Raw genomic sequence first — 26,491 nt, forward strand, 5'->3', positions numbered from 1 at the left:
GACATTCCATGGCATTAACATTGTGAAACTGACCTCAAAATGTGAATATGTGCTATCTTGTATGGAGCATCTGGAAGTGTTATTTGTATCTAAGCAGTAGCCTGAGGCTGGGTTCACACTACTACACTACTTTCATCCTACTTTGCTCTGCTACATTGGTCCTACATTTATCCTACATTGGTCCTACATCCATCCTACTTTCATGAACAGGATACTACTTTGGTCCGACTTCAATGATATTCAATGGGCCTGAAGTAGGATCAATGTAGGACCAAAAGTAGTACAGGGAGCATTTTCAAAGTCGGACCGACTTGTGTAGGACCAGTTAAGACGGCTCTCATAGGGAAACATTGATTTTCACATGTCATGCTACATGAGGCTCCCAATGTAGGACCGTTTGTAGGACAAGTGTGAACCCAGCCTAAAACGGTTTCCCATTGTTTTTGAATCCAACTGAAAAATACCAGGGCACCTCTGGTTAGTGAGGCTGCATAGGCACTCCTGTGCATAAAGCCTCATAGCTGTATATCTGCAGTGTGAACCTAAAGCGTACCATAGATGATGCAATTTTCTTTCCTGCAACCACAGTCAGTGTTAAGGGGTTCCCTCCTGCAGCACTATTGTGTTCTGCCGGCGGGGTGCTTTCCCTGCCAACATACAGCTGTCGGCTATAGCTGCCGTCAATCACATGCAAAAAAAATCTGACGGGCTAGTTGTACTTAAATCAATGCATCGATGCCATGTGAGTTTTAATGGAAGAACGTCTTATTTTTTTTTTTTTTTTACACCGAGCTGTGACTGGTCATGCACCAGGGCAACTGTTGTATGGATAGTTTTTTCAATCTCGACTACTGAGGGCCGTTAACACTGGAATGCAGTGTGGGAAACCCACATTCCTGTGCGGTTTCCTTCACCACATTCCATTCGCACTGCCCTGCATCGGCTTTCAGTACAAAGCTGATGACACCCCAATTGCAGTGCACTGGCCCGAACCAGATTGAATGGTACAAAAGTATCTGGGTTGCAGTGCGTTTCATAAAGCAGTACATTCACTAGTTTTGGTGTGGTGCGATTCTTTTTTTCAAAATTAATGGGAATGAAATTGCACTGCACAGAATGGGCCCTGAGTCTTGTAACTCCTTTTAGAGTTGTCGGGTTAGGGTTTCCCCTTTGAGAATAATGCTAGGAATTGGAATGGGGGCCTATCCCAGAGGTCAAAGATCAGAAGACGTGTTCCCAGAGGTCAAAGGTCACGGGGTGTGGCTGGCCCACCTCCACCAAAGTCAGGAAATGAACAAGTCGGGAAAGTGCTTTAGCACTTGGTTGTCGTCGGTCTCTGGGTGGCCTCTGTCACAGGTCTCCTTGGTCACTGACCTTTGGTGGATGGCCTGTTCTAGGCAGTTTTACAGCTGCGATATAACAAATAGAATACCACTACATGCCTTTTGCCTTTTGTGATACAGTAAAAGCTTAATTGTTTCGAAATTGTTAAATTGATTATTTGAAAATCACTTTTGAAACATGGTTGCATAAAGATACAAATGGATACTGCAACTTCTTGTACACGCTTATGGCTCTTGTTCATTCTGCAGAAAACTCGGCAACACGTTCGAGTGGAAATTCAACGCCAGCTCAGAAGAAGCCTGTACTTATAGGAAAGCGGCATGTGTCCTCTATGGAAAGCGTTCTAAACCCAGTGAAGTCCTATTCTCAAACGAAGCAGACTCCAAAAGTGACCAGAAACAGCGTTTTTAAGTCCCCAGATGATGATGACGATGATGAAGAGGACTATGAGCAGTGGTTAGAGATAAAAAGTAAGCCATTTCATGTGAGCGTAAATCAAAGGAAACATGTCTAATGGAAGAACTCTCCAACTACGCTGACTATTTAGTTTTTTTTTTTTTTTTTTTTATATATATATTTTCCATTGGTGGCCTTATTATTCCATGCAGTATGAGCACTAGGCACTTCTGTTATGTGTTACTTGTGTGTGTTAGGAAAGCAAGGTATTAATATAGTATTTATCAGTGATGGTGAACCTTGGCACCCAGATGTTTTGGAACTACATTTCCCATGATGCTCATGCACTCTGCAGTGTAAGTGAGCATCAGGGGAATGTAGTTCCAAAACATCTGGGGTGCCAAGGTTCACCATCACTGGTGTATATGGGGGGAAAAGAACAGGTTCAGGATCTCATAGAGGTTCTTAGAAATAGGCAGGAAAAAAAATTGTAAGTTGTCAACGCAACAGGAATTTGAAAAAGTAAATCCACCAGCGGAAATTAAAACGTAAGAACAGCAGCTAGAACACTGAGGGTCAAAATATCAAATCCCCCAATAGTAAATGTAAACTAGGCAGAGCAGCGCAAAAAATTTAAGACAAACATCTAAGAAAAAAGCATTAAAACAAGTATTGCTATTGGGAGATTTTCCCTCTATTCCTGTTGTGTTTGTATGTGTAAAATAGGCAGTGCAGCACAAAATAAGACAGAACTAAAATCAAAAATGGTATGAAGAAACGGTCCATGCTTTTCACATAAGATTCTTCATAAAGGATGATCGGCAAACACCAGCAAGTGTCCAAAGTGATATACAATGTTATTAAGGTGACTGAGTGACGCCTTCCACCAGTATTATTTTTAGCAGCTCACCTTAAATAATGGACCCCTGCATATATCAGTCAGGTCTCACAGGCAGTTCCCCTTATGGGATGGGTAAACGGGAGCTCTGGATCAGATGAATGTATGCTGGTAACTTGCTAGATCATAAACAATCTCACCAGCAACTCAAAGCGGGTAAATACATAGAAGAAGCAGCAAAAATCTAGTGCTCTCCGTATAATTATAAAATGTATTGAAATATAAAAAGTGCACTTGCAAGCATAGCACTGAGCCTCGGTGCGAAGGATTTACAGCATATAAAAATGTGCACAAGAAACGGCATGTAGGACGTGAGTGATGTCACGATCGGTAGTCGCCTGGTTCCGTACGCGTTGCGTCCCAATGGAGCGGGACTTCATCACCGCTTGGTGGTGAGATTGTTTACGATCTAGCAAGTTACCGGCATACATTCCATCTGATCCAGAGCTCCTGTTTGCCCATCCCTTAAAGGCAACTACCTGTGAGACCTGACTGATATATTCAGGGGTCCATTATTTGAGGTGAGCTGCTAAGAATAATACTGGTGGAGGGTGTCACTCAGTCACCTTAATAACATTGTATATCACTTTGGACACTTGCTGGTGTTTGCTGACCATCTTTTATGAAGAATCCTATGTGAAACGTATGGACTATTTCTTTATACCATTATTGATTTTAGTTCTGTCTTAAAGGGGTTGTAAAGGTACAATTTTTTTATTTTTTCACCTAAATAGCTTCCTTTACCTTTAGTGCAGTCTTCCACTTACCTCATCCTTCGATTTTGCTTTTAAATGTCCTTATTTCCTCTGAGAAATTCTCACTTCCTGTTCTTCTGTCTGTAACTCCACACAGTAATGCAAGGCTTTCTCCCTGGTGTGGAGTGTCATGCTCGCCCCCTCCCTTGGACTACGGGAGAGTCAGGACGCTCTCTACGTTGCAGATAGAGAAAGGGGGAGGGGCTGAGAATGACACTGCACACCAGGGAGAAAGCCTCGCATTACTGTGTGGAGGTTCAGACAGAAGAACAGGAAGTGAGGATTTCTCAGAAGAAATAAGGACATTTAAAACCAAGTACCATATGTTTTGTTGGGGTTTGCAGTTTCCATGCAGTCATCAGTGTATTGAGCAGGCTTTATGTGAACTAATTCCAAACACTAGTCCAGACCTTATCCATGTGCACTTGCAATTGTAAGTTTAAATGTTTTAAATCTCTAAGCCCAATACAAACTGTCCATGCAATTTTTAACTCTTAAAAATGTAATCCATGGAATTCATAAAGACTGACGCAGACAGATTTTGCGCAAGTGTCTCTCTCATGCATTCTGAAAGTGGTGCAGCATGAGCCAAATTCATATTCTTGTCTAGAACTTGTACTAGAATTTGGCTCATGCTGTGCCACTTTTAGAATGCACACGAGACACTTTTGCAAAATCTGTCTGAGCCAGTTTCTCTCCCTGTACGCCAAAAGTTAATTGGTTATAATTACCTCCACTTTCGTAAGATACAAACTGTTAGTATTTATTTTTATTTGGCGCATTTAGTGCGCAACAATGCAAAAGTGGCACATTTTAGAGCTACCTGAACTTGGTGCACGAGTCGCAGTCAGCATCAAAAATGTTGCAGATGCTTCAGGAGTTTGGCGCAATAAGTTAGAGGGATTAATACCAGCAAAGTGGCACAGCAGCTTTGTTAAATTGCCCCCAGTGTCTGTAATTGCACTTAACAGGAGGTAGTGTGATGCACTGTACATTTTGTAAGACCAATATGATCAATGTTTCCTGTTGAGAATAAAAACACTTTTTAAAATATCTTTAAGGGCCAGTTCACATCAGACACAGTTCCATACAGTTTTGTGTGTGTTTTGTCTGCACTAAAAATGCATGCACAGTGTTTTTTTCATGTATTCCAATGGCTCTAGTTGGCTTTAGTTCACACCATGCAGTCAGTTTCCGGTGCAGAAACTGACTGCATGGTGTGAATTCGAGCCATTGGAATACATGAAAAACACACTGCATGCATTTTCTGCAGAGAAAAATCGCATGGAACTGAGTGGAACTGCGTCTGGTGTGAACTGGCCCTTAGTGAAAGCTAGCTAGACAAACTAGGTTACTGCATTGAATAACTATTCACTTTCTCATTCGGGTTAGACCTTTTTATCATGCAAGAAATGGAGTGGATAGAATTTAAATTACCGTATTTATCGGCGTATAACACGCACAGGCGTATAACCCTAGGCACAGTTTTCCCCTTTATTTTTAGGGTAAAAAAGTGAGTGTTATACGGCAATAAATAAAGTACATAGAAACAGAACTTGCACAAGCAAAAGTTTATTTAGGGGTAAATAAAATAAGGTAATTTCAGAAACACATATTTGGTGTTAGGAAACCAAAGCGTGCGTATTTTGGCCAGAATAGGTTGTTGATGTATGCAGCGTTTTTTTAGATCAAATATTGCTTTATAAATTTCTGAGCGTATTTCTACTTTTTGCAGTCAAATTTGAGAAAACCCCCGCTATATGTTTGGTATGTGCTCCTATTCACACAGCATCCGAAAAACAATATATGTGTTTCTTAAATTTAATTTTCTTGTTTAGGGCAGGCCTCAGGCAGACTGCAAGCTATTCTGAACAGTTTTAAATAAAAGAAAACTCCAGTCTATCCTCGCTGGCAAAGAGGGACACACTGATTTTCGTCCTGTTAACATATAATGCAGAAGCCAAGTTTCTAAATCTTTAAAGGGGTTGTAAACCCTCATGTTTTTTCACCTTAATGCATCCAATGCATTAAGGTGAAAAAACGCCTGGCAGTCACCGGCCCCCCCAGCCCCAACATTTTACTTACCTGAGCCGTTTCATCTTGGCGCTTCTTCGCTGTCCTTCTCTCCAAGGAGTCCCGGCTTTGATTGGATAAATTTATAGCAGCGCAGCCATTGACTCAGGAGCACACCCGCAAGGGGTTTATCTAATGCGGGGAGGAGCCGCCAGAGCTGCTAAAGGGACCCTAGAAGAGGATGTTCAGGTCACTCTGTGCAAAACGAACTCCACGGTGGAGGTAAGTATAACATGTTTGGTGTGTGTGTGTGTGTTTTTAATTTTTTTTAAACAAAGCTTTAATATCACTTTAAGGCCCCTTTCACACCTGCGTACAGTATGTCTGCTTTTTCATCCATCCGTTTACGGATGAAAAGGGGACATGCATTGGTTCCTATGAGATTGCCGGTGTCAGATGAACATCCGCTGACACCCGATCTCGTCCGCCTCCACAATGCTCCGATTCTGCAGACGGAAGAAAACCCTATTTTTCCTTCCGTCATCGGATCGGATGAACACGGACATACGGTCCGTGTTCATCCGATCCCCCCCATAGGGGAGAGCGGAGAAAAGACAGGGACTGCCCTGTCATCCGCCGGCTCAGTGGGGATCAACGGAGCGATCCCCGCTGAGCATACGGAGGTTTACGGGGCGGATCATTACCCCTTGTGAAAGGGGCCTAAAGCCTAGTACACATGGGCTGAATGTCAGGTGGCATCGGCTGGTTCAAAAGAAACTGGCTGATATTCGGCCTGTGTGTACTGCAGCCGGTCCGGTTCTGTGGAAGGGGCATGACTGATAATGGTCTGCTGACTGTAAAGCCGAGTACACACACACAACCATTTTTAATATGTATAACAGCAGGGGAGATCATGGTACTAAGGTTGAATAGTTAGTACAGTGGCTCCATCTGAGCTGTCAGGTTTTTATTTTTTTCATTCAGCCCTTTTGGATTGAATAAAAAAAAAACTACTAATGTGTACTAGGCTTAACTCTGTATTAGGCAAACATTTAAAGTGTTTGTAAACCATGGAAAAGGCAAAATATGCTAGTATGTATCGCATACTAGCACATTATGAAATGCTCACCTTAGAACGGAGCCCTTTCAGTGTGGTCCGGTCACCGCTTAGAGGGCTCACATCTTCTCCCATCCTCTCGTCTGGGATCACGGGCTCCAGCACTTTGATGGCCGAAGCCGCAATGACTTCACTCCCGCGGGAGCCCTCAGTTCCGGCAAGAAGCTCTGAAGTTCTGGCACGTTATGCCCGACCCTTCAGGGCTCATGTGCTCCTGTTGTCAGCAGCTGCATGCAAGGTGTGAATATCTCCTAAGCCGTGAAGGTTTAGGGCAGGGATATGCAATTAGCGGACCTCCAGCTGTTGCTGAACTACAAGTCCCATGAGGCATAGCAAGACTCTGACAGCCACAAGCATGACACCCAGAGGCAGAGGCATGATGGAACTTGTAGTTTTGCAACAGCTGGAGGTCCGCTAATTGCATATCCCAGGTTTAGGGGATATTCATTTTACTTACAGGTAAGCCTTTTTTATAGGCTTACCTGTAGGTAAAAATAACAAAGGAGGGGGTTTACAACCGCTTTAACTCCCCAGCCCTCTCTGTATAGCAAGGGAAAACTTCTTCAGTTTTGGAGCCTTCAGAAAAGAGCAAGTAAAATTAAGCTGCACTGCTCATAATTTTTAAAGGTATGCTATCTGAATGGGAACATGTAACAAATATAAATTAGGTGTCATCTCAATTTGGCTGTATGAATAGAAATACACTTCACATTGTGTTGGTGTATTCTCAGTTACCATTTGAATGTCATTTGGGAAGAATTTATTGTGTTTTTTTTTTTTTTTTTTGGTGGGGTGGATTATAGTATTTGGGACCAGGACTGGCTAGAATGCTAAGGCACATTATAAAAACGACAATATTCTTTTGCTATCAGTGGCAATAGATATACTCCTGTAAAAAAAAATGTGAGCTCTAAATTAGACTGGCCCGCTTATATACTTCTATTTGCCAACTTTTGTTTTTAAAGCTGACCTCCAGGCAAGCTGATAAATACATGATGAAATGCATACAATATATAGGAGCCATTTTACATGCCGATTGATATGTATTTGTCTCCTTCTAAGATTTTTACAGCTCAGCCACACAGCAAAGATCTTAAAGTATCGGTCACAGGTCATCTTCCTGCCTGCACCCTGTGTCTGAACAGTCAAGGGAGAAGCAATAGACGAATAAGCTCCTCTTGTTGTCTGCTCTCTCCCCTTATCAGCATGTTTGTTGTTGGCACATGATCACTGGAGCACAACTCGCAGGCCCCTTGTGCTGCTCCTGCTCTTTCAGCTTGAGCTCTGCTGTAGAGGAGTACAAGAGGCCAGGCTCGTTGATTATGTAGTAATGAAATACAGAGCTGCATTATTATATATACACCTGCCTGCAGTTTAGCTTTAAATATACCCCCTCAGAAACGAAGATAATTGTATTCAGTTTTTGTCAGGAAGAAATACATTATACATGAGTAGCACTGGGTTAAAAAATAAATAAAAAATTGGCCAGGGGGTAAAATATAAAAAAAAATGCATCTTTTTTGCGGCCAGTCTGATTGTACGTGCTACCATTGACGACATTTGAAAAAGCTTAAAAGTGTTAATTGTGAGATGTAATTTTTAGGGTGGAATATGTTTCCAGTTAACCAAAGATTGTAAAATGTCAGTCCGGTTTTTAACTGATATTAATGTGATGGGTAGATGCTGGCTTGCCGATTTTGCTCCATTGCCTTTATTACCCGAGTATGCCGTTGGTGAAAGCTCCACCTACTTATGATAGCCATTATGAGTGCTTTTTATTTTCTGGGATGTGCAGCTGGACTAGTAAGACTGAGGTTTGTGCTACTTCTGCTGCAGGTGCCCATAAGACAAATAGAACCAATGGATGACTCAACCAGTTGGAATCTACCTTGAGCTAGAATATTGGTTTCGGGTGGAGTGGCCTTGGCTGTGCCAAGGTTACATCTGCTTTAAAGTCTAGTCTTGGGGGGCACCTTCTGCATTGCAAGGGTTATGTCTAGGGAACAGAAATGCAGTTTTACTTTCCTGATTCACCGCTCCCCAGAAGATGATGGTCCTTGCTCCGCTGGTAGATAACATGGTTGATTGTCTCTTGGCGTCCTCACGTCCAATGTAGGACTTTGAGCCCCACATTAGTCTTTGAGCTTTTGGCCACTGTATCATCATTGGGGAGAAAAGGCTGCTGGGACTTGCAGCATGACGGACCCTGTGGGAACAGAGAATCAGGTAAGTAAAAGTGTTTCCTGGTTTTCTAGACATAAAAGAGCAGTTAACCCTTGCAGTGCAGGAGCAGCCCCTCTGCAAAAGGGGATTTTTTTGCTTTCTCATCGGTTCAGATTTGAGCCGAAAACCATCGGTATATATTCTTATGTACAGTGACACCAGTTTGCATGCAGCACTGTACTAAACATAGTACAAGTTAAGGGATATTGTGGAAAGATAATTCAGTAGATAATTTTGTAGGTAATGAAGAATACTGGCCAGAAGAAAAGACCATAAAAGTGTGTCGCTTTCTCATGCCTGCTTCTGTTCCCTTCCTCTCCTTTGCCTTGGCACTTTTCCTAGCAATAAAATGCCTGTTGACTATTTGCTGTGTGAATTGAATCCCAGTACTGACAGCCTGCTTAAAGTTTCACCCCCAGAGAACTCGGAAATCCGAAAGGTGGTGGAGCAGTTGGCTCGATTTGTAGCGGAAGGGGGCAAAGATCTTGAAAAAATGGCAATGGAGGATTACAAAGATAACCCAGCGTTTGCGTGAGTAGTATTATGAAGAATGTACACGGATGCGTATTTTAAATGTTTTCATTCTATCGTGTGTGTGATTTTATACACACACACACACACACACACATATAAATTTAGTTTTTGTCATTGTCTCTGTACTTCAATAGGCCTTTATTTACGCTTTACATGAAAAACATATGATTAAGCCCTGGTTCACAGTGACTGCAGGAATTACATTGTGCAAGTTCATCTAAACGCACACGATTTAATTCCAGCATGTCAGTCCCGACTTCGGGGGCAATTTCAGAGACATCTGTGCGGGTTTCTGCACATATGTCAATGGAAATTGCACCCCGAAATCGCCAAAAGTAGTACAGAAACTAGTTTTGGGAATCGGTGCGGCGTTGCAAATGCACACTCTCTGGGGAATTTACTAAGCTCCCTGTGTTATTATAATGGTGCTAGAAACTGTCGTGAATGGCGTACGCCACATTAAAGCGGGGGTTCACCCAAAAAAATAATTTTTAACATTACATTCAGCCGAGTTGTCAGAATGACATTAGGCTGTTTTTTTTTATTTCATTGCCGTACATACCGTATTTTCACCGCCGCTTCCGGCTATGTAATCTGCGGGACTGGGTGTTCCTAATTGATTGACATCCTTCCAGCGCATACAGTGCGTCACGAGTTGCCGAAAGAAGCTGGACTGCGAGTCGGCTCTATACGGCGCCTGCGCACCAACGTTCGGCTTCTTTCGGCAACTCGTGACGCGCTGTATGCACCGGTCGGAAGGATGTCAATCAATTAGGAACGCCCAGTCCCGCAGATTACATACCCGGAAGCGGCGGTGAAAATACGGTATGTACGGCAATAAAATAAAAAAAAACAGCCTAATGTCATTCTGACAACTCGGCTGAATGTAATGTTATAACATTTTTTTTGGGTGAACCCCCCACTTTAAGCTAATGGACAGATTTTAGGTCTACCTGCACCAGTTTCTATTTTAGAGTGACATAGAAACTAGCGCAGGTCTGACCCTAAATAACAGAGGCAATATGGCAGTTTTCCATTTGCAAAACTGTCGCAGATTGCCACCCGGTGTGACCTTGTCATACGGAATGTGAGCTGCCCACAGCTGCAGAAAGATCCATGGCATGTAGCTCAAAAAAAAAATTAAGTAGACACAACTCCTAATTTAACAATAGGGACACAAGAAAGGGAGGAGGGTTGTTAACACTGTAGTCCCTGCTCGTGTAAGATAATCGCTGCACAGGCAGACATGTACATGTGAGCTGTCTGCTGACAGCTTACATCCAATATGACAAGGTCACACCTGGTGGGAATCTATGACCATTCTATATGGAAAACTGCCGCATTCCATCTGTTAATTAGGGGTAGACTTGTGCTAATTTATATTTCTCTTTGAAATAGAATCTGGCATAGACCTGAAACGGGTATTTTAGAACGGTTTCACCAAAACTGATTTATATTGTTGTTTTTGTGTTTTTTTTTTTTCACCCATAGGGGTGTATTATTCACTCATTTTGTACAGCGCACCATTCATGTTTAATTATTTTGATGTATTGAGATTGTTAGAAGACGAAATGGGAGTAAGGAAAACAAGTTTGGAGGAGCTGGAAATGGTACAACTATTGGCGGTCCTTTTTTTGTAGGAGTGAAACTGTGCAATTTCTGCAGTTTATTGCATGTGTGGATCTTAATTATGCACCCAACAGTTATGTTTCAGATGGGGTAAGGGGTATTTTGTGAGTTTATTATTTAAACTTACTATGAGGGTCATCATTCATGAAGCAGTGGCCTGGAATAAGCATGTAGATCGTGAGTTCTAACTTCTCTCTGACATCTGCATGCTTGATTGTGATCATGGACCTAATTGAAGTCAGACACAGCCAGGCAACTACTGCTTCTCCAAGGAGGCCAGCATTGGCAGCTCCTGTCTTTACACTACAGGTTTCCTTTTAACAACTATAACCTCATGGCGAGAAATTACAGTGGATATAAAAAGTCTACACACCCCTGTTAAAGAGTTTCTGTGGTGTAAAAAAACAAAGATAAATCATTTCAGAACTTTTTCCACCTTTTTAATGTGGCCTATAAACTGTACAACTCATTTGAACAACAAACGGAAATCTTTTAGGTGGAGGGAAGTAAAACTAAAAAACTAAAATATGGTTGCATATGTCTGCACACCCTTAAACTAATACTTTTGTTGAAGCACCTTTTTAATTTTATTCCAGCACTCAGTCTTTTTGGGTAAGAGTCTATCAGCATAGGACATCTTGACTAGGCAATATTTGCCCACTCTTCTTTGCAAAAACACTCCAAATCTGTCAGATTGCGAGGGAATCTCTTGTGCACAGCCCTCTTCAGATCACCCCACAGATTTTCAATGGGATTCAGATCTGGGCTCTGGCTGGGCCATTTTAAAACTTCAATCTTCTTCTGATGAAACCATTCCTTTGATTCGGATGTATGCTTTGGGTTGTTGTCAGGCTAGAAGCAGACAACAGGTAACAGTTCAGGTGTGCTGATTATGCAAAGAGTTCAAGGAACAAGAGCACATACCATAAGCAGGTCTGAGCAGAGCAGGTCGGCTGGGACTTGTAGTTCACGCTGCAGTTCAAGGTAGATGTTGGCTGGTGCTTGTAGTTCACTGCTGCAGATGAAGGTACTACAGTAGAATCAGTCAAAGCGTAGTCTAGGCAAGCTTGGTCATACACGGGTAGATCAGAGTCCAAACGGTACCAAATCAGAAGAGAGCAAGCAGGGTCAAAACTAGCCGGGTAATACACGAAATACACAGAGCAGATATAAGCTGGGTCAAGCAGTAGTGCACAAAAGTGACAACTCTATCACAAGCACTGATTGGGTGCTGATACAGGTGATTTTAAAGGTGAGCTGGCCAGTCACTGTTTCCCATGCAAAGGCTGTGTCAGGTAAGTTTTGCTGTGTCTTAAAGGCATCCTAGTACTGACAATTGTCTTGCAGAGTTGTTCCTCTTTTAGCAGAAGCCTGAAGGTTTTGTGCCAATATTGACTGGTATTTGAAACTGTTCATAATTCCCTCTACCTTGACTAAGGCCCCTGTTCCAGCTGAAGAAAAACACCCCCAAAGCATGATGCTGCCACCACCATGCTTCACTGTGGGCAAGGTGTTCTTTTGGTGATGTGCAGTGTTGTTTTTGTGCCAAACATCAATCTTTTGGAATTATGGCCAAAAAGTTCAACCTTGGTTTCATCAGAATATAACATATTTTCCCACATGCTTTTGGGAGACTTCAGATGTGTTTTTGCAAAATTTAGCCGGGCTTGGATGTTTTTCTTCGTAAGGAAAGGCTTCTGTCTTGCCACTCTACCCCATAGCCCAGACATATGAAGAATACGGAAGATTGTTGTCACATGTACCACACAGCCAGTACTTGCCAGATATTCCTGCAGCTCCTTTAGTGGCAGCCTCCCTGGTCAGTTTTCTTCTTGTCTTTTCATCAATTTTGGAGGGACTGTCGGCCCATATTTTCGGAATCGCGTCGGGCCGTGCCAGCCGGTTTATTGGAGGCCGTGGCTTTGCGCCCTTCTGTAGGCCTATGGTTCCTTCTGTTATCTGGTGCCATCTTGTGGTGGCCGTTGGTATGACAAGACAACCAGCAATGCTAATGGAGCTACCCCTGTCTGTTTTCACTGCCATCTCCTTCCCTCTAATTGGAATCCCCAAACATTATATAGAATATTTTTTTATTCTAAAACCCTAGAGAATAAAATGGCGGTCGTTGCAATATTTTCTGTCACATTGTATTTGCGCAGCGGTCTTACAAGCGCACTTTTTTGGTAAAAAATACACTTATTTTAAATTAAAAAATAAGACACCGGTAACGTTAGCCCAATTTTTTTTTTTTTTATATTGTGAAAGAAAATGTTACGCCGAGTAAATTGATACCCAACATTTCACGCTTCAAAATTGCGTCCGCTCGTGGGATGGCGACAAACTTTTACCCTTTAAAATCTCTATAGGAGACGTTTAAAAAAATACTACAGATTGCATGTTTTGAGTTACAGAGGTCCAGGGCTAGAATTATTGCTCTCACTCTACCAATCGTGGCAATACCTCATGTGTGGTTTGAACACTGCTTTCATATGTGAGCGCTACTCACGTATGCGTTCGCTTCTGCGCGCGAGCTCAGCGGGACGGGGCGCGTTCCTGGCTCCTCTTAAAGTGGAGGTTCACCCAAAAACCTTTTTTTTTTAACATTAGATCGATGCTCGTTTTGTCAAGGGGAATCTGGTGTTTTTTTACAATCGAAGCAGTACTTACCGTTTTAGAGAGAGATCTTCTCCGCCGCTTCCGGGTATGGGCTGCGGGACTGGGCGTTCCTATTTGATTGACAGGCTTCCGACAGACTTCCGACGGTCGCATACATCGCGTCACGATTTTCCGAAAGTAGCCGAACGTCGGTGCGCAGGCGCCGTATAGAGCCGCACCGACGTTCGGCTTCTTTCGGCTACTCGTGACGCGATGTATGCGACCGTCGGAAGCCTGTTAATCAAATAGGAACGCCCAGTCCCGAAGACCATACCCGGAAGCGGCGGGGAAGATCTATCTATAAAACGGTAAGTACTGCTTCGATTTGATAAAAAAACACCCGATTCACCTTGACAAAACGAGCCTCAATCTAATGTTAAAAAATTTTTTCGGGTGAACTCCCGCTTTAACTTTTTTTTTATATATAATGTATGTGTGTGTAAAATATATATATATATATATATATATATATATATATATATATAATGTGTATATATATGTATGTATATACATACACATGTATATGTATGTGTGTGTATATATATATATATATGTGTGTGTGTGTGTGTGTATATATATATATGTGTGTGTGTGTGTGTGTGTGTGTGTGTGTGTGTGTGTGTGTATATATATATATATATATATATATATATATATATATTAGTGTGTGTAATATATATATATATATATATATATATATATATATAAGTGTGTGTAATATATATATATATATATATATATATATATATATATATATATATATATATATATATATATATATATGTATGTATGTATAAAACTTGACATTTTAACAGGGATGTGCAGACCTTCTTCTTCTCTCTTTTTTTTATATATCCACTGTATCTCTTGGAAAGTAAGCCAGAAGCCAGGCAAGATTTACTGCTCTATGTGTTTGAAAGATGACAGTTCATTTGAGGTTCTTGTTATATCATCTTAGAGTACATAATATTGATTGTTGACAATTTTTTTTTTCCATCATTGCTTGTAGGTTTCTCCATGATCAGAACAGCCCGGAGTTCCTGTATTATAGGAAGAAGCTGGCAGAGTGTAAGCAGGATTTTCAGAATCGAGAGAAAGTTGCATCCCGTAATGGTAAGTAGAAAACCCCCCTCGTGAGCACCAACAGTACTTGATGTGCTAACATTTGTGTTGTTACACTATCACATTTAGTTAACTATGTGGCCTAATAATTTTGACCGTTGATGCAGAGGTAGCTATAAAGAAGTCAGAAGCACTTGTTATAAAGCAGATATTTTCCTGACAGGTTGGAAAAGTTTTGCATGATTTGATTTCTGATATTTCTCTTTAGAAAAGAGAAAGTAACCTTTCTTTATCGTACACCACGGGACACACAGTCTTGTCTTTACAAAATGGGTTAAGGGTCACCAGCGGTGATTGAACACTGGCACAACCAATATAACCCCTCCCATCAGGGGAGTTCCTCATTTTTTTCGCCAGTGTTTAAGAGGTGTTGGACGAGCGAGGATGTGCTAAGGATAGCTCTGCTAAGGAAACCCTTTGAGGAAGAAGGAGCTATGCTTAAAAGGATCCATCCAAGACGCTAATAAAGAGCTGAACTCGGAGGATCCAGGCCTCATGGCTGAGGCGTCACCTGTAATGTCTCTCCTCAGGGGACTGGGCTCTGGGGTCCAGCACTTTCTCTACAGCAGCGAAAAGTCCCGGTCAGAGTCTTTTACAAGGCCCAGGGGAGAGGTATTCATATAGGAGCCCATATCCCTGAAGGTTGGCACACAAACCTGCGGAGATGGGTGAAGATTGGTGCTGTCTTAATTTTTTCAGCAGAAAAAACCTGCGGCGGGGATAAGGTAAGAGAAAAGGAATCCTAAGAAGAAGCTTAGGATCCTTTTCAAAAACTGGAGTCGGGTGTCTTCTCCTTTTTGACCACTAGAGGGAGTAAAATGCTGAGTTTACTCACTTTAGTCTGCCAGGATGTCAGATCCACTGGACAAGCACATTCCTTCCGCTGCTAAGCTCTGCATCAGCACGGCCACAGCTCCTTTCCCTCCATAGATTGCCAAGCAGGTAAGGCATCAGGAGAGAGCAGGGAGGTCACTCTTGGATCCTCATAACCGCCATAATACCACTGGCACGCACGTGAAATCAAACATCGCGCTCAAACAAGAGCCTGTTAAAAGCACATGGAGGCCGCAGCTCTTCCCTTGGGGACACAAGCAGTGGCAGCAGCAGCTAAAGGGGCACGTAAGCTCTAGGTGGTTGGTAGGGCACTACCAAGAGAGACACTCACTCCATAGCATGAAACTGTGTGTTTAAGTTGCATACTTTATGTAGATTGCCAAACTGAGCACAGTAGTATATGCTTATTTGTACCTCGGCTTGTTGCTTGCTAATATGTCTTCCCTTAGAAGGAATTCAGGGACAAGAAAGCACCGCCGCCTGAGACGGAAGGCTCTAGTCGTGCCTGCTCAGTACCATCCTCCCCTGTAGATCTTAGTTTACCAATACAGGAGGAGCCATTGCCACTATCAGGAGTAACCATTTCTCCAGTGGCACCTGGGCCTGCATATGTCACTGAAGACACATTTTTTGCAGCTATGAAAAAGCTTGAAGTGAAGATCGCTACGCTAATTGCAAAGTCCTCGCAAAAGGACAAAAAGCAAAGTGGGTCTCCTCCAGTGTTAGATCCTCTTTCAGAAGAAGCTGAAGAGGAAAAGGATGAGGATGAGGCAACACCTACCGAGGACAGGGATGAGGAGTCGTATGGACCAGGGATTTCTGAGGAACCCTTTTCTGCTTCTCGAATGCTAAGAGCTCAGGTGCAATGTACCACATTCAAGTTGCCCTCTGCGGAGTTAACTGAATCACCTGTCTCTTTCATAGGCTCATTAAGATCCCTGCAAGGTGAATGCTCTTTTCCTGTTCACCCTTTATTAAAAAACGAATTTAAGCAGACTGGTTTCATCCAGACAAGCGTTTCCTACCTCCAAAAAAATTTGATATTCTTTATCCCATGGAGGGGCTGAAAGAGCCACCTCCGGAACAAGTCAAATTATGGGAGGAGTTGCCTAAAGCCTTATGTTTTACTGTGGACACGATGAGAGGCTCGATTCTACAAACATTGCATCTTACACTCCAGCTGGTGCATATGCGCAGGATTCTTTGGCTAAAGTATTGGTCTGCAGAGGCACCGTGCAAAAAGCTTCTGGCTAGTTTCCCCTTCTATGGCGAACGCCTCTTTGGGGAAGATTTGGAGAAATATATCCAAAATATATCAAGTGGGAAGACCACTCTATTACCAGAGAATAAGAAAAAGAGACCTTGTTTTAAACGTTCTCTCTCCCCGTCTCCTGGTAAATCCACCTCCAGCCAGTGGCGACGGCATTTTCAGCCAGCCACAAAGACTAGAGAAAACCAGGCCCAGAAGAACAAGAAGCAGTGGGGTTAAAAAGCTAACAAGCAAAACCCCAAAGCCTCTGCATGAAGAGGCAGGCGCCCCTGCTCGGCCGAGTGGGGGGACGGCTTTGTCAGTTTTCAGCAGCATGGCAGACAGAAATCCAGGACAGATGGGTAGTATCCACAGTATCCCTAGGGTACAAGCTGGAATTTCAAGAGATCTCATCTTCTCATTTCAGAAGCTCAAGGCTTTCCAAGGATCCTTTAAAAAGAGCGTCCTCCTTCAAAGGATTGGATCACTTGCTGTCCCAAGGGGTGATCACAGAAGTACCCTTAAAGGAGCAAGGGTTCAGGGTTTTATTCAAACCTCTTTGTAATTCCAAAGCCAAACGGAGACGTCAGACCCATTCTGAATCTAACAACTCTAAATCAATTTCTGATAATTCGCCATTTCTGAATGGAAACTATTTGATCAGTGGTCGCCACCCTACAAGGCGGAGAATTCATGGCGTCAATAGACATCAAAAAAGCATACTTACACGTGCCTATCCACCCCGCTCACCAAAGATTTTTAAGGTTTGCGATAGAACATCGCCACTTTCAGTTTGTGGCTACCGCACCTTGGGTATTTACAAAGGTACTAGCCCCTCTGTTGGCAGATATCAGAGCACAAGGCATAGCGATAACAGCTTATCTAGACGATCTACTGGTTATAGATCAGTCAGTGGCAAAGTTGGATCATGCTGTGCTCACCACTATAAAATACCTGGAGCATTTAGGATGGATTGTAAATTTACAAAAATCCTCTCTACAAGCCCAAAGAAGGGTAGAATACTTGGGCATGATCATAGACACAGACCAAAGCCGGGTATTCCTACCAGAGCCAAAGATCAAGTCACTAAGGGACCTGATCCACAAGGTCAAGGCAAACAAGAGACCATCTATTCGCTTTTGTATGAGTCTATTGGGGAAGATGGTAGCCTCCTTCGAGGCCGTTCCTTATGCCCAATTTCACTCAAGACTACTTCAGGGCAGTATTCTAACTGCCGGGAACGGAAAGATCCAGGCGCTGGATTTACCCATGCACCTGTCACCACAGGTGCACCAAAGCTTCAGCTGGTGGTTAAAGACCAAGAACTTGCAGAAAGGAAGATCCTTTCCCCCAGTCACTTGGAAGGTGTTGTCTACGGATGCCAGCCTAATTGGCTGGGGTGCAGGATTGGAAGAAGCTTTAGCCCAGGGAAACTGGGCCAAGACCGAAAGGAGCCTGCCAATCAACATACTGGAAATTCGGGCAGTATACTTGGCCCTCAAAACCTGGACAAGCAGGTTACAGGGCCACCCAGTTCAGATTCAATCCAACAATGCTACTGCAGTAGCTTAAATCAATCACCAAGGAGGCACCCGCAGTCAGGGCGCTCAGAAAGAGGTGAATCGGATATTGACATGGGCAGAAAAACATGTTCCCTGTCTTTCTGCAATTTTCATTCCTGGGGTAGAAAACTGGCAAGCGGGATATCTGAGTCGCCAGCATTTGTCACCAGGAGAGTGGTCTCTCCACCCCTTGATCTTTCAAGCCATATGCCAGATATGGGGAACCCCGGATGTGGAGCTGTTAGCTTCCAGATTCAGCAGGAAGTTGGGACAACTTTGTGTCCAGGACAAGAGATCCTCTGGCCTACGGATCAGATTCTCTGGTGGTCCCGTGGAATCCGTTCTCACTGATCTATGCATTTCCTCTGATCGCTCTTACAAAGGCTACTCTGCAGGATCAAGAAGGAAAGAATTCCTGTAATCTTAGTGGCCCCAAATTGGCCCAGAAGACCTTGGTACACCGAGATCATAAAGATGGCGGTAGGAACACCTTGTAAGCTTCCGCTTCGTCAAGACCTGCTGTCGCAAGGTCCAGTGTTCCATTCTTCCTTGCAAACGCTAAATTTGACGGTTTGGCTGCTGAGACCCACATTCTGAAGAAGAGGGATTTCAGGTCCAGTGCTTTCTACAATAATTAATACCAGAAAGCCAACCTCCAGACTAATTTACTACAGAGTCTGGAAAGCATATGTTTCATGGTGTGAAACCAACAAGTGGATTCCTCAAAGATATGACATAAGCAGGATTCTTGCTTTTTGCCAGCTTGGAGTGGATATGGAATTAGCCCTTAGAGCCGATATTTGACCCTTAATGGTACTACCAGTCTTCTTTCAAAGACCACTGGCATCTCATTCCCTAGTACGGGCCTTCATTCAGGGGGTACTGCAGATCAACCCACCAGTCAAGTCCCCATTGTGCCCATGGGATCTGAATTTAGTCTTGTCGGTGTTGCAGAAGCAACCTTTTGAACCGATTTGCCAGATTCCGCTGATTCTGTTAAGCAGGAAGTTCGCTTTTTTGATTGCTATCTCTTCGGCCAGAAGAGTATTTGAATTAGCAGCTCTTTCTTGTAAAGGGCCTTATTTAGTCTGTCATAAAGACAAAATTGTACTACGACCCCATCCTGCATTTTTACCTAAGGTGGTGTCGGCTTTTCATTTAAATCAGGACATTGTCCTTCCTACCTTTTTTTTTTTTCCGGATCCACAGACAGCGGAGGAAAGATTATTGCACTCTCTAGATCCCGTGAGAGCTCTAAAAGTGTATCTGCAGGCAACCGCTCAGATACGCAAAACGGGTATTTTGTTTATTTTACCAGAGGGTCCCAAGAAGGGACAAGAGGCATCTAGATACACTATTTCCAGGTGGATCCGACAGACAATTATTTAAGCCATTGGTTTAAAGAATATGACGACTCCTTTTTCTCTTAAGGCGCACTCAACCAGGGTGATAAGTGCTTCATGGGCAGTGCACCATCAGGCTTCGGTGACTCAGATCTGTAAAGCTGCAAATTGGTCCTCAGTCCACACATTTTCCAAACTTTACAAGGTGGAGGTGAAAGGACAGGAGGATGCCGCCTTTGGACAAAGTGTGCTGCAAGCAGCGGTATAAAACGTCTGGTCCAGGGCGGCCTGCTTGATCTGTGTCTCCCCCCCCTTCATATAGGGCATTGCCCTGGGACGTCCCATTATGTAAAGACTAGACTCTGTGTCCCGTGGTGTACGATTAAAGAAAACAGGATTTTTAAAACTGCTTACCTGTAAAAATCCTTTTCTTGAAATACACCACGGGACACAGAGGTCCCCCCCTTCTTATGGAAATCCTTATTGCTTGCTCCAAAACTGAGGAACTCCCCTGATGGGATGGGTTATGTGGAGGGGAACCGTCTTCTATTGGTTGTGCCAGTGTCCAATAACCGCTGGTGACCCTTAACCCATTATGTAAAGACTAGACTCTGTTCCCCGTGGTGTACTCCAAGAAAAGGATTTTACAGGTAAGCTGTTTCAAAAATCCTGTTTTTCTAGCATGGATGTTATATCTATTCATGTCAAGGAGATTGCAGTATTTTGGGTGGGGAAGTGCCAGTCAATCCATCATTCTTAGTGAGAGCTGCCCATCTACAGCCATTGTTTTTCTGTGCCATTTTTCAGTGCCAGAAGACGAAGAAATTAAGATGTTTGCAGAGAAGTTGGCCAGATATGTAGCAGATGGAGGTCCAGAAGTGGAAGCCATTGCCCTGCAGAATAACAGGGAAAACCCTGCCTTTAGGTAATTAGTATTACGGTGTAAGTATAGAATATCTGGGTTAACACTCTTGAAATGTTTCTGACTTGTTTTTGAAGTTGGACGCTTCTGGGAACTCTTTTCATCATACCAACACCTTATACGTTTAAGCTTATTAACTTTTATCATGAGTGTGCTCACTTTAAATGTTGTGTACTCTCGGTGCAATCAAAAAATGTATGCATAAAAAATCTATTCTAGAATTCATCAAATAAATAAATTGCAATTCAATTTATACATCAAAAATGTAATATAAACTGCAATGAGTAAAGTGCAAGTAATAAAGTACTACGTGCATAAAAGAAGACATCAAAACGCAATTGCCATAGGCTAAAAGTCCCAAATATGGAATCCTACAAAATGCATATTGTGACAAATTCAAATGAAAAACCTCTTGTGGAAAGCTGCCTTACCACCGGTATATACGCTCAATGTACCACCTCTAGGATTATTAACCAGGTGATGCTCAAAGCAAATAATACTCTATGGCCCAATATCACAAATTTTATACAAGTTTTATTTTAAAATAATACTCACAAGGAAGGGCATGAAACTAGCATTTAACTCAAAACATGGTCCCACCACCTGACATTGAGTGTGTGTGTGATGATGTCATGGTTAGCTCTGCCCGGTGCGTTTCTTGTAAACGTGCGTTTGCAGGGGAACTCTGTACACATGTAGACACTTAGGCTTGTACTTGTGCAGGCAGTGATTCTCAAAGTAGAAAGTGATAAGCCTGACCGTGTTATTTGTTCATATTTCGTTTTTTATAAAAAAGAAAAAGAAAAAAAAACACAATGGTAACACTGATATTAAAACAAATTTGGGTTATTTCCACATGGCATGGCATGGCTACCATGGACATATGATAGTATGCTATGTGTGGGAGAGAAACCAAAAAATATGGGACTTTATGGGCACCGTATCAATGAGTAGACATGTAAAAATTTAATATAGTAATTTATTAAAGAAAAATTGTTAAGAACGTCACAAAAAAAATCAACAACAATAATAACCCCAATTTTAGATGAGCATACCCACCCACTAAACATAGGTAAGGAGTTTCCTTTCCGAAATGTAAACCGTGGTGGATTTGTAACATAATAAACATCACCAAACACTGCTAGTGAGCATATGGAGCTATATCTGTAGAGGGCTGAGTAGCTTCACGTTAGATGGAATGAACTGTGTTCAACATGTTTCGCGTTGACAAATAACGCTTCTTCAGGTGCGAAGGACAGAGCCACTGGTAAGCATGACCCCCCGTAGGGAGATATTGAGATACATGGGAGAGGTTGTAGGGGGCTGGAAAAAGTACGATGGTAGCCCGACCTATGGATCTATATAGTTTTTGCATTCAAAGCTTAAGTATTCCAGAGTAAGTGCATCTGCTAAGCAAATCTATCACTATAGCAAGCCTTTATCCAGCATGCAGTGTCAACTCTCTCTTGTTTGTGACACTTCAAGATGGATGATCAGCCAGAGCCCTCCCACTGGACATCCCTGTCCTCAGCATGTGTGGCTCTGACTGCTCTGCAGATGCACTTACTCTGTAGAACTCGCGCTGTGAATGCAACACTATATAGATCCATAGTTTGGCTACCATCATACTTTTCCAGCCCCCTACAACCTCTCCCCTGTATCTCCATATCTGCCTACAAGGGGGTCATGCTTACCAGTGGCTCTGTCCCTCGCTGTACCTGATTCACGCATGTTTTCTGGTTTTAAGCCACAATGAACCCCTCGCGCTCCTGAAGAAGGGTTTATTTGTCAACGCGAAACATGTTGAGCACAGTTCATTTCATCTAGCGTGAAGCTACTCGCCCCTCTACAGATATGGCTCCATATGTTCACTACCAGTGTTTGGTTGTGTTTGTCATTATGTTTACAGATTCACCACTGTTTACATTTTGGAGTCTCTTTACCTATATTTAGGGGGTGGGTATGCTCATCTAAAATTGTGGTTATTATTGATGTTTTATGATGTTCTTAACATTATTCTTTAATAAATTACTATATTTAATTTTTACATATTGGTACGGTGCCCATAAAGTCCCATATTTTTTGGTCTCTCTTGTTCTCTCAACCCTAATAATACCTTGTGATTGATTTATTTTAATATCCATAGTTCTGAGAAAATATACAGTATATGCCAGACCTATGTGAACACTGGACTTCATTCAGCGAATTTCTCCAGCAATACTCATGGCAATATTCCATGAATGCTTTGATTCGCTGACATTTTCCTAATTAAATATATATTTGCTCCTTTTCATCTTGCTAGGCTAATAGAGAATACATCACAAACTGCTGGTTGTCTGGCACAAGAATTTTGAGGATTAGGCAGTGAATCTGTTCAACCTGTAAACCAGTAAAAATGTATGTAAAGCCTAAAACCTTTCTAATTTTATAGGATGGGGAGGATTAGAACTCCTGTTGGGTTTTAAAAGCTTTTTGGACCTCTGTTAGAGAGATTTACCTTTTACTTCCTATCTTGCTGACAATGGTTGTAGAAGAATGGAAGAAAAAAATTTGTACCAAGGAAAATAAATATTGGATGGGGTGCTAGCCTTCCTCCTACTCTATTATAGAAAAGCATTTTTGTTTCTGTGGGAGAGTGCTATTCGCTTTCTGTCTAGCAAAACATTGTCCGCAGGACAGGAAGTCAGGGTAAATCTCTCTAACAAAGCCCTAGATAGCAGGAAAAAACTGATGTGGGTTCTAAGAGCCACCCATACCCTCCAAGCTATTGAAATCCTAGAAAAAAGGCTTGGCCTGACACAAACATTTGACTGATCACTGTACCCAGATGTAAGCTTCACAGGCTGCATGTCCAGTTAATTATCTAATACTATTCAGAATCAGTGTTTTTATCTCTGTAATTACCAGGTTTTTGTATGATACAAATGGTAAAGGTTACCAGTATTATAAAATGAAGGTAGAAGAATTTAGACGAGCAAAGAAATCCTCAGCTGACTTTACTGAAGAACCTGAACTCAAGCGACGGTTTGAGCCAGAGTCTAAATCTACTGTAATGCCTACCCCTGAAACCTCCTCCTCATCATCGTCATCAGCTTCACCATTACAGCAACCCACACAGCAGACCACTGCAAAAAGGAAAAGAAAAAGTCGATGGGGTCCTGAAGAGGAGAAGGTTGATGTGCCTGCTTCATCTGTGATTGAGCCCCCTGATACAAGCCTTCTTTCTGGTGAGAGTGGTGCTCATTTTCTGAAATTGTTGTTAGTTCTATCATTAGGGAGGAAAGTATACAATCTATAATGGCACCTTGTAGGAATTTTTGCCCTTCTATCCTCCTTAAAATAATTAAAAGTCAGTAGCTACAAATACCGTAGCTGCTGGCTTTTAATATAAGGACACTTAACTGTCCAGGGATCCATCGATGTCATCACCAAAGCTGACTCTTCAATTGGCTTTGGGTCCAGGCGCCGGCATCTTGAAAAAGGGAAACCGGCAGTGAAATCTTCCAGCCTCACAGCCAGTTTCCTACTGTGTATGCACAGGCCACGCTGCACTTTGTGAATGCTCCTGCCGTCTTCTGGGACCTGTGATGTGTCCCAGAAGGCTGCAGGGGGAAGGGGGACGGGTGATCTAACCAGAAGTGGGAACAGGTACCTGTCAAACAGGTTCCCACTCCCCTCCTCCAAAAAGTGCCAAATGTGGCAGTGGAAGGAGGATGTAAACAAGCGAAACTTCCCCTTTTGGGTGAAGTTACTCTTTAATCCCCAAAAATTATCCATAATATCAGGAACAAATGCAAGGTTACAAAGGTTTGGACACAGGAAGGTGAATGATGAAGCAGCAGTAGTTAAATTACACTTTAATGGTGCTTCAAGTTTATTGTGTTTTACATTTGCAAGACCGAGACAATTGCAAAACAGAAACCTGATCATATCCTTAGAGCCGGTTCACACAGGCACAACTCGTCATGCGACTTGGCCGCCTAACAAGTCGCGCTCCGTTCTGTACAATGGAACTGTTCTAATAGGAGCGACTTGAGTCGCTCCGACTTAGAAAAAGGTTCCAGTACTACTTTGGGATGACTTTAGAGGCGACTTGCAAAATGACTTCTGTATTGAAGTCAATGCAAGTTGCCCTGAAGTCGTGGGCAGATCGCCTTGCCGAGTCACTCGGCAAGTCGTGCTGCCTCAGTGTGAACCGGCTTGTACAGAATAACTTGTGATTTGGTCTGTTTAGTGTTTTAATTGGTAATCGTACTAACTTTTCTAAAAGAATGTTCGTGAACAAACGGCACAGTAATTGGGGGAGACTATAGGAACCCAATTTCGGCTCTAGCTTGACCACCTAAATGTACACGTTATAATCACTTTTTTTTTTTTGAAGTGTTTACATAGTAGGTGAGGTTGAAAAAAGTCCAACCTATGTGTGTGATTATATGTCAGTATTACATTGTACATCATGTATGTTGTGCTTGTTCAGGTGCTTATCTAATAGTTTCTTGAAACTATCGATGCCCCCCGCTGAGACCACCGCCTGTGGAAGGGTTATTGAAAAGCAGAGACAAAAAACTGATCAGCTCAGGCTTCTGGGGCTTTTGAGGATTGGGGGGGGGGGGGGGAAGAAAAAACAAAACCACAGTGCTTAACTGGTTGTCGACCAGCCGCCATCGTTTTACGGCGGCAGGTCGGCTCCCCTGCGCGAGAGCACGTAGTATAACGTCAGCTCTCGCGCAGGCCACTAGGGGGGCGATCACCGCCAGACACACGCGATCGCTCGTTACAGAGCGAGGACCGGGAGCTGTGTGTGTGTGTATGAACACACAGCTCCCGGTCCTGTCAGGGAGAGAAATGCTAAACTTCTGTTCATACAATGTATGAACAGAAGATCAGTCATTTCCCCATGTCAGTCCACCCCCCCCACAGTAAGAACACACCCAGGGAACATACTTAACCCCTTCCCCGCCCCCTAGTGTTAACCCCTTCACTGCCAGTGGCATTTTTATAGTAATCCAATGCATTTTTATAGCACTGATCGCTATAAAAATCCCAATGGTCCCAAAAATGTGTCAAAAGTGTCCGAAGTGTCCGCCATAATGTCGCAGTACCGAAAAAAAATCGCTGATCGCCGCCATTACTAGTAAAAAAAAATATTAATAAAAGTGCTTTAAAAATACCCCCTATTTTGTAAATGCTTTAACTTTTGCGCACACCAATCAATAAACGCTTATTGCGTTTTTTTTTAGAAAAATATGTAGAAGAATACGTATCGGCATAAACTGAGGAAAAGTTTTTTTATATATTTTTGGGGGATATTTAGTATAGCAAAAAGTAAAAAATATTTTTTTTCAAAATTGTCGCTTTATTTTTGTTTATAGCGCAAAAACTAAAAACCGCAGAGGTGATCAAATACCACCAAAAGAAAGCTGGGGAAAAAAAGACGACAATTTTGTTTGGGAGCCACATCCTACGACCGCGCAATTGTCCGTTAAAGCAACGCAGTGCCGAATCGCAAAAAGTGCTCTGGTCTTTGACCAGCAATATGGTCCGGGGGTTAAGTGGTTAATAAACACATGGAGGCTAGATCAATTTTAGCCATTTGAGTTTACAACCACTTTAATATTTTTCAGTGTCCCAATAAGTCTCCTGTTCCATGGAGGCTGCTGTTTCATTTAATCTGGGGAGTCTGGAACTTTCTTAGTTCTGTGACTCTTGAGGTTAAGATTAGGCAGGATTTCATTTGGAGCTTGCCCAGAGGTGTTTCTTGCCTACTGGTGAGTTTTTTTTTATATGTAAACATTTTTTTTGTCCTCGGCTCTATTGGGGTTGTAACCTATTCTAACTAGTTTTATGGTTAGGTTGTAACCTACATGTCCTGCCTACTCTTTTTGTGAGTGTTTC

The 26,491-nt window shown here is 42.6% G+C and overlaps 1 protein-coding gene across 1 annotated transcript in view; it reads left to right on the forward strand.

The window, feature by feature from the left end:
* SUGP1 (SURP and G-patch domain containing 1) overlaps positions 1-26,491 on the forward strand; it is a 73,980-nt gene that overhangs the window by 25,622 nt on the left and 21,867 nt on the right. Inside the window, exons 4-8 of the mRNA XM_040320624.1 lie at positions 1,593-1,814; positions 9,154-9,277; positions 14,574-14,677; positions 20,482-20,599; positions 23,504-23,823. Coding sequence (XP_040176558.1) covers positions 1,593-1,814; positions 9,154-9,277; positions 14,574-14,677; positions 20,482-20,599; positions 23,504-23,823 — 888 coding nt within the window. The remainder of the gene's footprint in view (positions 1-1,592; positions 1,815-9,153; positions 9,278-14,573; positions 14,678-20,481; positions 20,600-23,503; positions 23,824-26,491) is intronic.

This window comes from Rana temporaria, chromosome 1 (assembly GCF_905171775.1).
Source record: "Rana temporaria chromosome 1, aRanTem1.1, whole genome shotgun sequence".
Classification (NCBI taxonomy): domain Eukaryota; kingdom Metazoa; phylum Chordata; class Amphibia; order Anura; family Ranidae; genus Rana; species Rana temporaria.